The sequence below is a fragment of the Phocoena sinus genome, chromosome 20, assembly GCF_008692025.1.
Source record: "Phocoena sinus isolate mPhoSin1 chromosome 20, mPhoSin1.pri, whole genome shotgun sequence".
Classification (NCBI taxonomy): Eukaryota; Metazoa; Chordata; class Mammalia; order Artiodactyla; family Phocoenidae; genus Phocoena; species Phocoena sinus.
In genome coordinates, this window is record NC_045782.1 from 40,439,727 (window position 1) to 40,454,653 (window position 14,927).

Genomic DNA, 14,927 nt, shown 5'->3' on the forward strand with positions numbered 1-14,927 from the left:
ACTACTGAGTCCATATGCCATAACTACTGAAGCCCGCTTGCTTAGAGCCTGTGCTCCCCAACAAGAGAAACCACTGCAGTGAGAAGCCCTCGCGTTGCAACGAAGAGTAGCCCCCGCTCATCGCAACTAGAGAAAGCCAGCGCGCAGCAACGAAGACCCAACACAGCCAAAAATAAATAAACTAATTAATTTAAAAAAAAGAATATTCCAGTCAATTACACCACAATAAAGCTGAAATTTTTTTTAATTAAATTATTTTTAAGGATTATTCCTAACACAGGAAATTTCTGGTACTGGAGAGATGTTCAATAAATATTTACTGAATGAATGTAATCATCATGGAACCTGTAACTAATCAGGAGGGCTAATTTTTAGATGATTACTTTAAAACGTTAGAAAAAGCAAACAAAAGCTAAGTATAAAAGAAAATCAACTATGATAAGAAGGACAAAAAGACCATTTCTTTGTAATGTAAGACATTTATTTTGGTTACAGTTTTAGTGTTTTAACACTGATTTGTGATAGAACAGACATTAAACTTACTTTTTTTAAAACCAATTTAATACCTTCTCCTTTTCTGTCCAGAAAATTCACACTTTCACAATCAAATTACCCTAAAAGCTGACAGGAGGTAAGTAAAGCTTCCAAACAATCTGCTCTCCCAACCGGAGATGGCCTCTCTTTCCAATCAGGATAAAATCTTGACTTGGAAGGACCATCGTTGTTGGCTCTTCAGTGATTTCTGTGCAGGTTTTATGACAGAAAATTTCCTGCGATAAAAGCTAATATGTTCACATTTTAAGATCAGTGCTTATTTCGATTAAAACATTAGCATCTTATCATTAACTTGTGACACAAAAGGCACCAACATTCCTTTTCCAAGCATCCATCACCACAGGTGGAACACAACGCCACCTGCTGGTCATCATATTGTTACACACCCTATAATTTCCAGATGGCGGTCAGTATCAATGCGGATTCTTAAAGAACCCCACGGTGTCAGAGCCAAAAGGGACCTTAGAGGTCTTCAAATTGAGTCCCCTTGCTTGACAGATGGTGATTTCTGCTCTCCAGCTCACTCAGAGTGGCAGGGAAACAGACCAGCCTGCGGAAGGTGTACTGCTCTAGAATCTAGAAGAAAACTGTCTCGTGCTCTCATCTGGCCTAGATGGGGGTTTGCTAGTCAAAGAAAGAGATCAGGTCAGAGGAGGGGGTAGAGGCGTCCTGAGTTCCTATCCCATCACTACCCAGGGGTAGAAAGCTATCCAGAAACAGCTTTCCACTCACAGCTGGGCATGTGTTGGCTCAAACAATAGAATTTGATTTTGAGGAGCTACATCTCGTGAAGTAAATGCGGCGTTTCTGGGACTAAAAACTATCAAGAAAACCCAAGTTATCAGCAAAAAAGTAGCCCCAAAGTGAAGGCATTAATTCTCCCCATGGCCTTTTCTCCAACATACCCCTAACAAAGAGTCCTTCAAGAGATCCTGGTCAGCCGGCCTAAGTAGCTGTGGCCGTCCTGTGCAGGGACCACTGCCTGGGTGTGGGAGGCGGACCCCCGCCCCAGCTTCCTGGGCCTCTTCCGGAAGTGGAGCAGAAAGCTCTGACTTAGGGATGCTACATGTTTCCTAGAAGAAGAGCCACACATTCTAACCCAGTTGGGGACCCACACCTTTTCCTTCCTTGTCCTGGAGCAGAGTCCCGCCGCCCCCAACACCACAGCTTGAACAGCTGTCCTCTGGCCACAAAGCTAACTGGCTCTTGTGCACACGGGCTGGGTCACGGACATGCCCAGGGGCTCATTTCTTGAGGAGGAGTGTAGTATGAGAGAAAGAATTCAGCTTCAGAGAGCAGCCAACCTGAAATCTCGCCTCAGCTCTGCCTTAGAGCTGGGCAGCCCTGAGCACTACACCCCTACTCACTCTGAACCCCAGTTCCTTTCCTGAAAGCTAACAATACATGAATAAGTCCTACCAAGTTAATAGGTTATGGTGAGGATGAAGATAGATTAAGTGTGAGAGTTATCTGGGCACTGTGAGGGACGTGGTGGACAGCGTGGTCGTTTCACTTAGGTGGGTCTATTGGGGCAGCCTCGTAGCTGAAAAAGAAGACAGATTCTAGTTTGTTCGGGGCTGCTGAGGTCACAAAGCAAAGGGGACATCCAGGCTGCGGAGGTGCTGCTTCTGCCAAGACAGAGACCATTACACCTGGGTGTGAGGCCCAAGGCACACCTGCTTCTCCTCAACCTAGCTGGAAGCTTCTGGTCAACTCTGGAAAAGGCACATTCCCCACCTCCATACAGTAATGACGCTGCCTGAATTGAAACTTAAAACTGAATTTTAAATATTCAACAAAAGTCCCTGATATTTCCTTTCAGGTAAGACTCCTTTGCAGATCCTTGCAAGTGATCCTACCACCAAGTCAGGCTTCTGGGAGTTTGATACACCCCCCAGAACAACACCCTGCATATATTTGGTGCTCAAAAAAAAAAAAAAGTTTAGGGCTTCCCTGGTAGCGCAGTGGTTGAGAGTCCGCCTGCCGATGCAGGGGACACGGGTTCGTGCCCCGGTCCGGGAAAATCCCACATGCCGCGGAGCGGCTGGGCCCGTGAGCCATGGCCGCTGAGCCTGCATGTCGGAGCCTGTGCTCCCCAACGGGAGAGGCCACAACAGTGAGAGGCCCGCGTACCGCAAAAAAAAAAAAAAAAAGTTTAATTCCACAAACTTTTATCAGACATCTATGTGCTAAGCGCTGGGGGCAGAGCTGAGGACCACCTCTCTGCCGTTAGGGAACCTGAAGATGGCAGCACTGCATCGCTTGCCCTGACGGCAATCATGTCAAGTGCTAAGAAGGCTGTGTTCAAAACAAAACTCCTATATTCTGACAAATGTGCGCGTGTGCACACGTGTGTGAGTGCTTGTGCGTTCCGACGTCATCCTAAAAAAGTCCTGACAGAGGCTGTTTCTTTTTGTTTTCTCTACCACCAGTAAAGGCTGCATTTGGACGTTCCGCCATGTTTCCTTTCTGCCCGGTTGAGTCATCTTTTGCTGCCAAGGCTCCTGGACCTTTTCTGGCGGTAGAGAGAGCTGGGAGAACTACCTGTGAGCGGGCAGGATGTGAGCCTGGGTCCGTTCATCCCCTTGCTTGTCCAGCCACTGGCTGTGTTGCTCTCTCTCTCTCTCTCTCTCTCTCTTTCTCACACACACACACACACACACACACAGATACGCACACGCGCGCACGTGCACGCACGTGCTATAATTGGCCAACTTCCTCCTCCTGTTCTTGGAATAGTAACCGAGACAAAAAGCAGTGAGCACGAGTGGCTTGGGCTCGCCAACACTATAATTCAGGACAAAACCCTTGTAATTCTCCAAATGGTGGGGTTTTTAAATAGGCTGGACTTCAACACCCTGTTTTCTAAAAAAGAAAAATAAAACCCTGCCCAAGGCATCGCTCTTCTAACCGACCAAGTGACCTCTGAGAGCCGGGTACCCCGAAGAGGTGGATTCTGAACTCAAGCCTTCCAAGGAGTCACATTTTTTAAACAATTAATTTAGGAGAGCCCTCCAGGGACATGTATTTGCCCACTCAAAGGCTTCTTTGTTTCGGTATCTTTAATCCTAAGGAAATCATTAAAATGCAGTCTCTTCATGGGAATTTCCACCCACAGACAACTGACCCTGAGCCAACTTCAGACCTCACGACGTGCCTCTGCCTACGAGCAGGGTGTGGACAGCTGTGAGGGGACAGGGGAGACAGACACGGTGGGGGGAGAGGGGCCCGTGTTTGCATAGTTCCTTTACAGGGCTGGGGTCCCCACTCAGGAGAGGGCCCAGGGGTGAAGGGTGGGGAGGCGGGGAGGGGTCCCTGTGAGCATCTCAGGCCTTACACCTCCACACACCCCTTGCCCTGGGCCATCCAGGAGAAGCACGCCCGTCACAGGCCTGCGCCCCCTCTGTGCCCCCTCCTCAGGGTGAGGACATCATAAATTGTAGGCACCAGGGAGCAGGAATGCCCTCCTCAGCAAGCTTCTTTATATGCTCCCCAGGGGGAAAGTGGCCCAGGGCTGTGTTGGGACAGACTTGTGGGCAAGTGCCTGGTGATGCTGGGAGCAGGGTACACTGTGTTTCCTAAACATGGCAGCTTGGGACACCACAACCAGGGTGCCTCCCTCCATCCGACCTCTAGAGAAGAGGCAGTGAGGGCACCCTAGAGCTTCAATTTCCCCTCCTTGACTAGTCTATCATTGAGCTGGCAGAGCTGGGCCAGGAAACCATCGTTGGGGCCGATCTCACGGTTCTGCCTGACGATGCTCAGGGCAGACTTGACATCCATCTTCTGACGCATCATGAGATACGCGATGACGAGAGTCGGGGAGCGGCTGTAACCCTCACGGCAGTGGACGAGCACTCGGCCTGTGAAAGATGGGGACACAGTGAGCTGGGGCCGTCCCGTCACACCTCGACTCCAGTCAAAACCCTTCCAGGGGGCTTCCCTGGTGGCGCAGTGGTTGAGAGTCCGCCTGCCGATGCAGGGGACACGGGTTCATGCCCCGGTCCGGGAAGATTCCACATGCCGCGGAGCGGCTGGGCCCGTGAGCCGTGGCCGCTGAGCCTGCGTGTCCGGAGCCTGTGCTCCGCAACGGGAGAGGCCACAGCGGTGAGAGGCCCACGCACCGCAAAAAAAAAAAAAAAACCCTTCCAGGAAATATAAATGAAAATTATAATGCGAGGCCATTGTGTGCCCACCAGAATGGCTAAGATGAAAAAGATAAATACGAAACACACAGCATTAGTGAGAATGTGGAGCAGCTAGGACTTTGACCTGTGGCTCGGGGACGGGGTGTAAACGGGCACACAGCTTCGGAAAGCCGTGTGGCAGGATCTCCTCAAGCTGAACACACGCGTTCCCCAGGGCCTGGCAGTTCCATCCCAGACCCATGGCCGGCAGGAATGCACGCACACGTCTGCTAAAAGACTGCAGGCAGCACTGTTCCAGCCCCAAGCTGGAAACTCCCAAAGGCCCGTCGATGGCAGAGTAGATAAACACTAAGGATAAGCAATCTCCAGCTTCCCAGGTACAGCATGGAAGAAACACACAAACAGGATGCGTACGATCCCATAGGGTAGAAGAGCCAGGGGACTCCCCTGGTGGTCCAGTGGTTAGGACTCCGCGCTGCACTGCAGGGGAACTAAGATCCCGCGTGCCACAAAGTGTGGCCAAGAACAAAAACAAAACTTTAACAACGACGAGAAAGAGCCAGCAACACTGAACTATGCTGTTAGAAGTCTGGATACTGGTATGCGAGGCGGGAGATGTGACACTGGAAAGGAATACGTCGGGGGTTTCTGGGGTGCTGGTCATGCTTTGTTTCTTGATCTGGGGGCTGGTACATGGGTGTGTGCAGCGCACTGATACACTGTGATATGGGTACTTCTCTATGTGAATCTTCTATTTCAAGCAAAAGCAAAAGATGACAACCACCCAAATGTCCATCAACAGGTAAATGGATAAACAAACTGTGGTATGTCCATCCAACAGAAGGCTACTCGGCGTTAAAAGGGCATTCCTGATACGTGCAACAGCGCGGAGGAAACTCAAAGTAATGATGCTGAGTGAAAGAGGCCAGACCAAAAATGAGGACATACCGTGCAACTTCATTTATATGAAAGTCTACAAGATGTACACTAATGTCTAGTGATAGAAAGCAGATCGGTGGTTGCTTAGGAACAGAGGGAAGAGAGGGGCGGAAGGGAGAGGTCAAAAGGGACATGAGGGAAATCTGCGGGGTGACGGATAAGCTCATGATCTTGGTTGTGGTCATGGCTTCACAGATGTATACATATGTCAAAACTTACCAAACTCAACTATGTGTAGTTTACTGAACGTCAGTTATGCCACAACAAAGCCATTTTAAAAATAAAAGGTACGTGCGTGTCAAATAAAAACACAAGAAATCAAAACAAACAGGGCTTCCCTGGTGGCGCAGTGGTTGAGAGTCCGCCTGCCGATGCAGGGGACGCGGGTTCGTGCCCCGGTCCGGGAAGATCCCACGTGCCGCGGAGCGGCTGGGCCCGTGAGCCATGGCCGCTGAGCCTGCGCGTCCGGAGCCTGTGCTCCGCAACGGGAGAGGCCCGCGTACCGCAAAAAAAACCCACACAAACAAAAACACCCTCTCGTGGTCCCCCAAACGTCCCACGAGGCTCTACTAAATCTGCCCCTCCCCCCGCCACTGACGTAATCCCCTCCTCCCTCTCTCCAGCCGGCTGGCAACACAAACCCGCTACCCATACTCCTTCATCCCCTTCTCCCTGCTTTGGTCCCCCCACCCCCTGACGGGCCACATATCTTTTTCACTTGTTTGCTGTCATCTTCCCCCAAAACATAAGCTCCACGAGGGCAGGGATGTCCATCTGTTTTGCTCCCTGCTGCATCCCCAGCGTTGGGTGAAGGAAGGAAGGGATGGTCAGGAGAGGTCAGAGGCATTGTCAACAAGGTTCTTGTAGCCTGAGCTACAAGCCTCGGCTTTTCTTATCTCCACCCCCTCCTCACACAGAGTGTTCAGTTCAGGTCCTTGTCACCTCCCACCTCTGCCCCCTCACCCCCAAACTGAGTTCTCGCTCTATCTTCACCACCACCAACCCACACTCCAGCTGGAGGGAGCTTTCTAAAATATAAACGTGACCTGCCACCATTAGCCGGGTAGTCTAGTCCCCAAGGTGTGACTTACCAGGCCAACCGCCCACGGCCCCGACACCTTTCCAGGCTTTTACTCACCTCTGTGCCTTTGCACGTGTTTTTCCATCTACCTGGAACATCCTCTCCCTCTTGGCTACTTGGCAAACTCCTGCTCATACCTTAAGACCCCAGCTCAAGTATTTCCTTTGTCAGCATCGGGACTTAGAACCCAAATCTTTGAAGTCATGTGAATCTGGGTTTAAATTTTAACTTGCTGGTTGTGATGGTTAAACTTGTCAACTTGGCTTGTCTATGATGCCCAGTTGCTTGGTGAAACACTAGTCTCGAAGAGATTTTGTAGATGTAATGAATATCTCCCATCAGTTGACTTTAAATAAAGGAGATCACCCTTGATGAGGTGGGTGGGCCTCATCCAATCAGTTAAAGATCTTAAGAGCAAAAAACTGAGGCTTCCTGGAGAAGGAATTCTACCCCCAGAAGTCCTGCCCGAGTTTCCAGCTGCCGGTCTGCCTGACAGATTTCAGATTTGCCAGCCCCTATGATTACGTGAGCCAATTCTCTGAAATAAATAATAGCTATATTCTACTGGCTCTGTTTTTCTGGAGAACCCTGGCCAATACACTGGTTATTACTCTATGACCCACCTAAGCCCACTGTGCCTCAGTTTCCTTGTCTGTGCCAATAGTACTCATGGCACAAGGTGGTTGGAAGATTAAAGGAAGTGACACATAAAACCCTTAGGCTAGGGACTTACCTGGGAGCGCAGTGGTTAAGAATCCGCCTGCCAATGCAGGGGACACAGGTTCGATCCCTGGTCCGGGAAGATCCCACATGCTGTGGAGCAACTAAGCCCGTGCAGCACAACTACTGAGCCTGCGCTCTAGAGCCCGCGAGCCACAACTACTGAGCCCGTGTGCCACAGCTACTGAAGCCTGCGCACCTAGAGCCCATGCTCCACAACGAGAAGCCACCACAATGAGAAGCTTGTGCACCGCAACGAAGAGTAGCCCCCCCTCGCCACAACTAGAGAAAGCCCGTGCGTAGCAATTGAAGACCCAACGCAGCCAAATAAATCAATTTAAAAAAGAAAGACTTAGGCTAGTGCCTGGCAGATGGGAACATTCAATAAATAAATATTAGCCAACACAGTACGAGTTCTCTGCTGGCACCTGGTACATCCTCTTCTACAGCAGCCTGGCTCTGTGTTAACGTCGGCCACACAAAGACCGACCCTCCTCTGCCAGAGTGTGAGTTCCTTAAGGGTTAGGACAGTGGGGTACTGATTTTAGATGCCCTACAATATCCAGCATATACTAGGTGCTCAATAAATATTTGCCGACCAGCTGAGTGAATGAATACCCACCAACACCTCTACACGGGCATTATTCTGAAGAAAATCTGCTGGCCCAGAATCAAACAGAGTGTCTTCCGTTCCCATTACCCTATCCCCAAAACACAACCCTATCTTCCCAATGCTGATGAGCAGGAATGGGGAGTCCTCCACTCTCTGGCCAGTGGACCCAAAGTATTCAGAGTGGGGCTTTCCCTGCCCCCGCCCTGGCAACGGGACCCTCTGCAGAGCAGCTGCCTCACCACCTGGAACCAGGAACAGACTCAGCATGCCCAGGGCTCATAGAGCCAGTGCGGAAGGGGAGGGTTCAAAGCCCATCGTTCCAGGCCCCGCCCAGATGCCACCTCCTCCACGAAGCCTCCCTCGATCTTCCCAGATGGAAGTGACTGCTTCCTTCTCTGAGTGCCCCTGGCCACTCCCCTCCTCTCCCCTCTCCAAAGTGATGGGACCCCAGCTCCCCCGAGTCCAGCACAGTGTTGGGGGCCAGCACATTTCTGTTGACTCACTTGGCCAGTCAATTCTGGAAGCATTTACACTGGGCATTAGAACCCTTGGAATTCCTTTTTGTCACTGGTTCAGTAATCCAGTGTACCTGCTGTGTGTCTGATCTACATCAGGTGCTAGGGAGACCAGACAAGGGACACAGCAGACCCAGCCTGAGGGCAGGCTTCATGGAAGAGAGGACACTATGCCCAGTACTCAAGCACGAGGTGGAGTCTGCCAGAGGACAGGGCAGGAAGAGGCAGAGAGAGCCTTCCAGACTAATGACCCAACCCACGCGGGCTAAGGCAGGAGGTCACACAAAGTCAGGGTATGTTCCTAGTTGTCTGGAAAGAGGAAACCATCAGAGGGCTCTAAGTTCCCTGAATGGATGACCAGTCAACACACAGGAAGAGCGAAATCCATCCCCTTAACTGGGCCCCTCGCTCTCGTCTATACAGGAGCTCAGGACAGCCGCAGAGGAGGTGGGTAAGGTGTACAAGGCACTGGAGGACCACGAAGGACCTGATGATAAACTCTGCAGATTCCCCAGGCAATAAATCTTCCCTTCTGGGCCCCAAACGTGTGCTAACCAGCGGCTAGTAAACTCTGTTCCCTGGAAATCATTCCAGCGGGGAGGCTGCTGGGACAAGAAGCATCAGGGTAGCAGAGACAGGCTAGAATCAGGAGAACAGGGCTGGTGACGCCTCAGTGGGGGTCACTCCGCCTGGGAAGGTTTGCGGTGGGGAGGAAGGAAGAGGCTGGAGGAAGCGGCAGGAAGGTAAAGGCAGTTGCTGAGAGAAACAAGCTAAAAGCAGAAAGGGCAAGCGGCCCAGCCTGCTCAGCGGCTGTCTACCCTCTGGCCTTCTAGGATTTCTCTCTGGCACGCCTCGCCCGACTGCCAGCACCTCAACAGTCCTGCTTCCGTCTTACCTTATATTGGGGAGTTGCAGGAAGCATTTAAAAACTGGGCCAAAGTTTGCTGACTTTGGGCCTGACCGATCATGACTGGCCCCCCTCCCCTTGCCAGGTATTCATGTGACCCAACTGTAGCCAGTGAGATGTGAGGGGGGCTCCACTGGGGGGTTTCTAGGGGATGTTTCACTTGCTCTTAAGAAAAGAGAGAAACATGAGGAAGAGATGGCTGCCTCATTTTTGCTGCACTTTGTCCTGTCGAGAGGTGGTAACCAGATCGGCCGTAGCCATCTTGGGACCATCAGGGGAGTCCCCAACACTAAGGGTGGCAGAAGAGTCCTGAAGCCACCACAGAGCTGCTGAGTCAGCAAGCCCTGGAGCCCCTTGGCCTCAGGATTTCTTATCACAGAAAACAATAGATCTTCATTATTGCAGCTATCTGAGTGGGGGGAGGGGCCGGCAACTGACTCTCAGCCAAAGTCAGATCCAACACAAGGAGCCCGGGGCTGCCACTGTGTGATGGGTTCGTACATCTTGTGTCATGTGAAGCCACTTGACGGGCAGCCAGCTGAGCAGAGAGAGACCCGAAGCTCTCAGTAATTCAGCACAAGACACGGGAAACAACAGGTTTTCCAAGAAGAGGCCTGTCGTGGGCCTGTTTTCTAGAGAAAGTCCAGTCAAAGGTGCCTCCCACAGTTTCCTGGGTGGCAGGTTCCTTACCGTTCTTCTGAGCCAGGGCCTGGTCGATGAAGTCTGCCGCCTTTTCAAAGTAGGCGCTGAGGTTGAACTCCTGTGTGTCATTGGCCTTGATGCCCAGGTAGGTGATGCCAGAGTCCTTGTAGAAGTTGGCACTGGTATTGACGTGCATGAAAGACCTGCCCTCGGCCGCATTCAGGACATGGGTGATGCCCAGTTTCTGCAGCTTGGGGATGTCTTGAGCCACAGACCTGGACAGGAGACAGCAGCAGGGGGGTGATCAACTGACCACCTGGCAGCCCTCGGGGGAGAAAGATGGAGAAGATCCCAAGCCTCTTGGCCCAGCAAGGACCCTCCATGCTCTGGCCCCCGACTACTTCTCCAGCCCCAGCTTATGACCCTCTGCCCTCACTCCAGCCAGATCTAATTACCTGCCCCAAATAGCCTGGGCACTTTCATGCCCATGCTGTTCCCTCTGCCTGGAATGCCCTTCTCCACCATCTTCATGGAAATGCACCCTCTCATTTCTCACCACCCTTGGCGGTATCTCCTGATCTCCCGTCCATTCAGCATTGTGCTCCCTATACTGTGGTGGTGGTATCACCACGGGGCTAAAATGGGCTCTGGAGCCAGACTGCCCGGGTCTGATTCCAGCCCTGCCACTTATCAGCCAGACAACCTTGAACAAGCCACTAAACCTTTCTGTGCCTCAGTTTCCCCATCTGTAAAATGGGGGTGATAACAGTACCTACCCCTGGAGTTGTTTTGAGTGTCAAATGAGCTGTTCTATAGACAGAACCCGACACCGTGGTCACTGCCACTATCCTAATGCTTGATTGTGCTTATTTGTTCAGATGTCCAGGCTGTGAGCTGCTTGAGGGAGGAACCGTGCCTACTTCGTGTCTGTATGCCCAGCATGTGCTATGGAACCTGGCACACAGTCGGTGCTGAATATGTGGTGAATCAGTAAAGAATGAAATCAGCACATCCCAGGCAGCCTTCTCCCTTGGATTCTAAAGTGCAGCAGCCCCCTCCCATCCCCCAGGGGGATCCTTTCTGCCATAGTCCACTAGCCACGTCTCTGAAGCTCTCTTGGGTGAGTAAGCACTTGGGGAACAAGTGGCCTCAACAGAACTCGGGGGGTTACAAAACATTCGATCTGAATAGTCAAAGGGCTCCTTTATTTCATCTCACAACAACGTCCCAATTCAAACAGCAGTTTATACTTTACAGAACGCCTTCTCCTGCGTGATCTTGTTTGCCTGTCACAGCAGCCCGGGGAGGAAGGACAGAGCTTCAGCTCTGGCCCGACATGACAGCGGAAGGATGTGCATATGCTCACATGGGCTGCCGCGCAGCAGTGCTGGGAGAAGGCCTCCTTTCTCCTCACGCCAGCCCTGCTGTCTTCCTCCTCACCCTGCCTCTCGTGCCCATATCAACTGCAAATCTCAAGAGGCAGAAAATGTGGCTCATCCAGGCTCCTCTCTGCCCTGTGAGCCCTGATCAGGAGCCCTGATTTTCTTAAGGCGCTCCCAACTGCGTGGGGGCAGGGGGGATCGGTCCTCAGTTCATTCTCCCTGCTGAGCGCCCCCCACACCCCTGGCTATGTCAAGGGCAGATTTACTTGAGGGCAGATTTACTTGTTCACAACCTTAGCTTTCACTTGGGAAGTGGTGACAGCCCAATGTGCCAAGCCGCCCGAGAGAGCAGGTTTCCAAGAAGGCCAAGGCCACTTGCTGCTTGGGTGGCTGGAGAGGGGCTTATTCTCAGAACTTGGCAATTACTGAGGCCTTTGGCTGAGATTCTAGGACCCTGTTTTAGCTATCACGATACTGCACACAATTGTAAAGCAGTGGCTCATTAAAAAGGCACTAAAATAACTAACTTTGAAGAGTCACTACCATTCATCTTCCTTCTCTAAGTCAACATTCAACAACTTTACCATTATCATTGTCATCAATATCAACATCTGTCACATAGTGATGCTCCAAGTGGTGAATGAGTGATGGATGGATGAGACAAGCCCCCACGAGGCCCAGCCTGCCTTCCAGATGCCCTAGCTCCGTGATGGCCCCCATTTCTGTGGCAGTCCTTGGCAGACTAAGCATCAGGTCCTATGCCAGGACCTGGGATACAGACATGAACAAGACATTGACCCTATCTTCACAATCCCTAAAGTGCCCTGGGCCATCATTTCTTCCTGTGTAAAAGGAGAGAACCGGATTGAACATGCAGTCCCTGGGCCCATGGAGCTTAGGGCCTTGGCAACTGGGTCTCAGAAAATCCAGCCTGCACCCTCCCACGGCTGCACAGGCACGGGAATCTATTTTTTTTTTTGCTTTTGGCTGGTATTTCAGCAACTCTCTGAATGGTTAACACTGGTTTTCTGCTGCTGAGAAATTCTTACTGGTAGTTTGACTATGAGAAAATCAATTTGGTAAGAACTCCTCAGTGATAAATAATAAATGCATTTCCTAGTGGTGAGAAGGTCGGCAGCCTTTTCTAAGTGATGGTTCAGGTCCTTAGGGGGGCGTTATCATTGGATCGTTCTAGAATTCTAGATAAATCAAACCCTAACTGGAAGGCAGGGGGAGGAGCGAGGAAGCCCGGGCCCACGTCTCTGGACCCCTAGTTTGCGATATTTCAATTCCCACATCTGGGCCTGCCCGGCCGGGAAAGTTCCACGCCCGAATTGTGACGTCATCCCGTTGCCATGGCAGCGAAGGCAGACATTCCGCGGTGACCTCACTGCAGAACCAGGCAGCTGTCACATGACGAGCGGGCCGGAGACCGGCCGGGGGACAGAGGGCCACCTGTTAAGTGAACCTGGTAGCCCCGACACGGCCCAAGGCCGAGCCCCTAGAGGGTTGTGGCTTCGGGCCTGACACCGGGCTGCCCGAGCTGCGCCCGGGTCTCCGCCAGCCAGCGAAGGGAAGAACAGAGGGGGGCGGGGCGGGGAGGGGTTCAGCCCCTCCGCCCTAAGCGCGAGGGTGGGCGGTGACTCCAGCCCCCGCCCAGCCCCCGCCCAGCCCCCGCCTCGGCTTCCGGAGGAACGACCCCGCCCTGGCTCCCCCCGCCCCGCGCCCGCTGACGCCCCCACCCCCAGCCCTCGGGTGGGCGGGGCACCCCGGGGAGGGGCCGTTGGGGTGTCTCGGGGCCCGGGAGCGGCGACTCACGCGTTGCCCACGTAGATCCTGGGGGTGACCTCGTTGCAGGGCTGGCTCGGGAGGCTGTAGCAGCCGCTGCCGTCCGACAGCAGGTCGTTGAGATCCTGCACCGAGAGCTCAAACGGGCCCGACATGGCGGCGGCCGGGCCCTGCACGCCCGGGGAGCAGCAAGCTAAGGGAAGGCGGCCGGGTCAGCTGGGCGGGCGCTCCGGAGCCGGGACCCGCCCCGTCCCGCCCCGGAGGCGGGCCCGCCGGGCACGGGAAGCGGCGGAGCGCCGGCGGCCAGGCGCGCTCCGCTCCCGGGAAGTATGCGCGCCGCCGGGCGGACGCGGGGGCAGACCTCTGGGCCTGAGTTAGGGGGCTGAGATGCCGCTACTCCGGAGTTTTGGGGGGGGTCCTCTTCCCACCCCCCGTTAAGGCATGGAAGTGCAGTAACTTCACTGGACTAAATGCAGGGCGCAATAAAAGTTTCTCTTGACCGGGGTACACCCTAGTGTCGCTGAATTTTCTCAGGATTACAGGGACACCCGGGTTCCGTTTGTGAGCTCTGCCTGCTGCGGACCAGCAACGTTGGCATCACCCGGGAGCTGGTCAGAAATGCAGAATCTCCGCCCCAGCTCAGACCTGCTGAGTGAGAATGTGCCTTTTATACGCCCTGCTGGGGATCCCTACGAAGGTTTAAAGTTTGAGAAGCCCAACTCGGAGGCACATTTCTTCCAGCCTTCAGTGAGAGTTGGCATCGTGCTTAAAGCTTGGGCTCTATGCAAGCAAGCATGGCATTCTGGCCCTGGGCAATGACTTAACCTCTCTGAGCCCGTTTACTGAAAAAAATGAGGGTAATAACAGCACCTAACTCCTAGGGTTGTTTGAAAGATTAACATGCCAGGAAAGCGAGCACTGGATAGGCGTTCTCCCTCTCTTGATCAGCAAACGTGTAGCGCACCCACTAGGTGCTACACCCTGTGCTAGTGTGGACGTGAATCCCGCTCCTTTGCAGCCCTTCCTGGAGCAGCTGCCAGCCCACTATGAGCCACACGATGTCAGCAACTCATCATTTACTGAGGTCCAGCTGCCAGCAAAAGACCGTCTCTGTTCTCCTCCACTGCCATGAAAATGGCAGCTGCCACCTCTCCAAAAAGCACCTGTGGTCCTGGGAATTCAGGAAACCCACATCCTGAGCCCAGTTCTGCCACTAACTTGTTCTACAGAAGTTTGGCTGTTGCTCTGGACTTCAGTTTCCTCATCTGCAAAATGAAATCGGATCGAATTATCATTAAGGTCTTTTACTTCTGCAAACAGCTGTAGTCTCACACCTTCAGGGAAACCATTGCAGTGGAGACTAAACTTAGAGCCCAAGGTGTGTAACCAAGGCTGGATGTCTCCCCATCCCACCCCGTGCCTTCCCACCCCTCCCAGACACCACAACTTTTCCTGCTGCTGTTGGTGGCACCTGCATTCCAGACAGCTGGGAAAGCTTCTGAGCCTCTGCCCTCATCTTGACTGGGTTAGCTCTCAAAAGAGAAGCCCGGGGACGGCCAGGCATGCTCTGGGGCTCCTCCTTCTTCCAGGGGACCTGTCCCTGATGTCATAACTGGGTAACTGACAACCCATCATGG

The 14,927-nt window shown here is 52.8% G+C and overlaps 1 protein-coding gene across 1 annotated transcript; it reads right to left on the reverse strand.

Annotated features, from left to right (window-relative positions):
* Positions 1-459: 459 nt before the first annotated feature.
* DUSP3 (dual specificity phosphatase 3) lies at positions 460-13,487 on the reverse strand. Its single transcript, XM_032616802.1, has 3 exons — positions 13,321-13,487; positions 10,169-10,395; positions 460-4,418 (listed from the first exon to the last, which is right to left on the reverse strand). The coding sequence occupies exons 1-3, from the start codon at positions 13,443-13,445 to the stop codon at positions 4,213-4,215; spliced, it is 558 nt and encodes a 185-aa protein (XP_032472693.1). The 5' UTR covers positions 13,446-13,487; the 3' UTR covers positions 460-4,212.
* Between the last annotated feature and the right edge of the window lie 1,440 nt (positions 13,488-14,927).

What these genes read in the sequence shown, in the direction of transcription:
- DUSP3 (XM_032616802.1), bottom strand. Translation starts at nt 13,445, where the DNA reads ATGTCGGGCCCGTTTGAGCTCTCGGTGCAGGATCTCAACGACCTGCTG. An exon ending in AGGATCTACGTGGGCAACGC is followed by an intron (nt 10,396 to 13,320) that starts GTGAGTCGCCGC and finishes TCTCCTGTCCAG; the next exon opens with GTCTGTGGCTCAAGACATCC. An exon ending in GGCCCTGGCTCAGAAGAACG is followed by an intron (nt 4,419 to 10,168) that starts GTAAGGAACCTG and finishes CATCTTTCACAG; the next exon opens with GCCGAGTGCTCGTCCACTGC.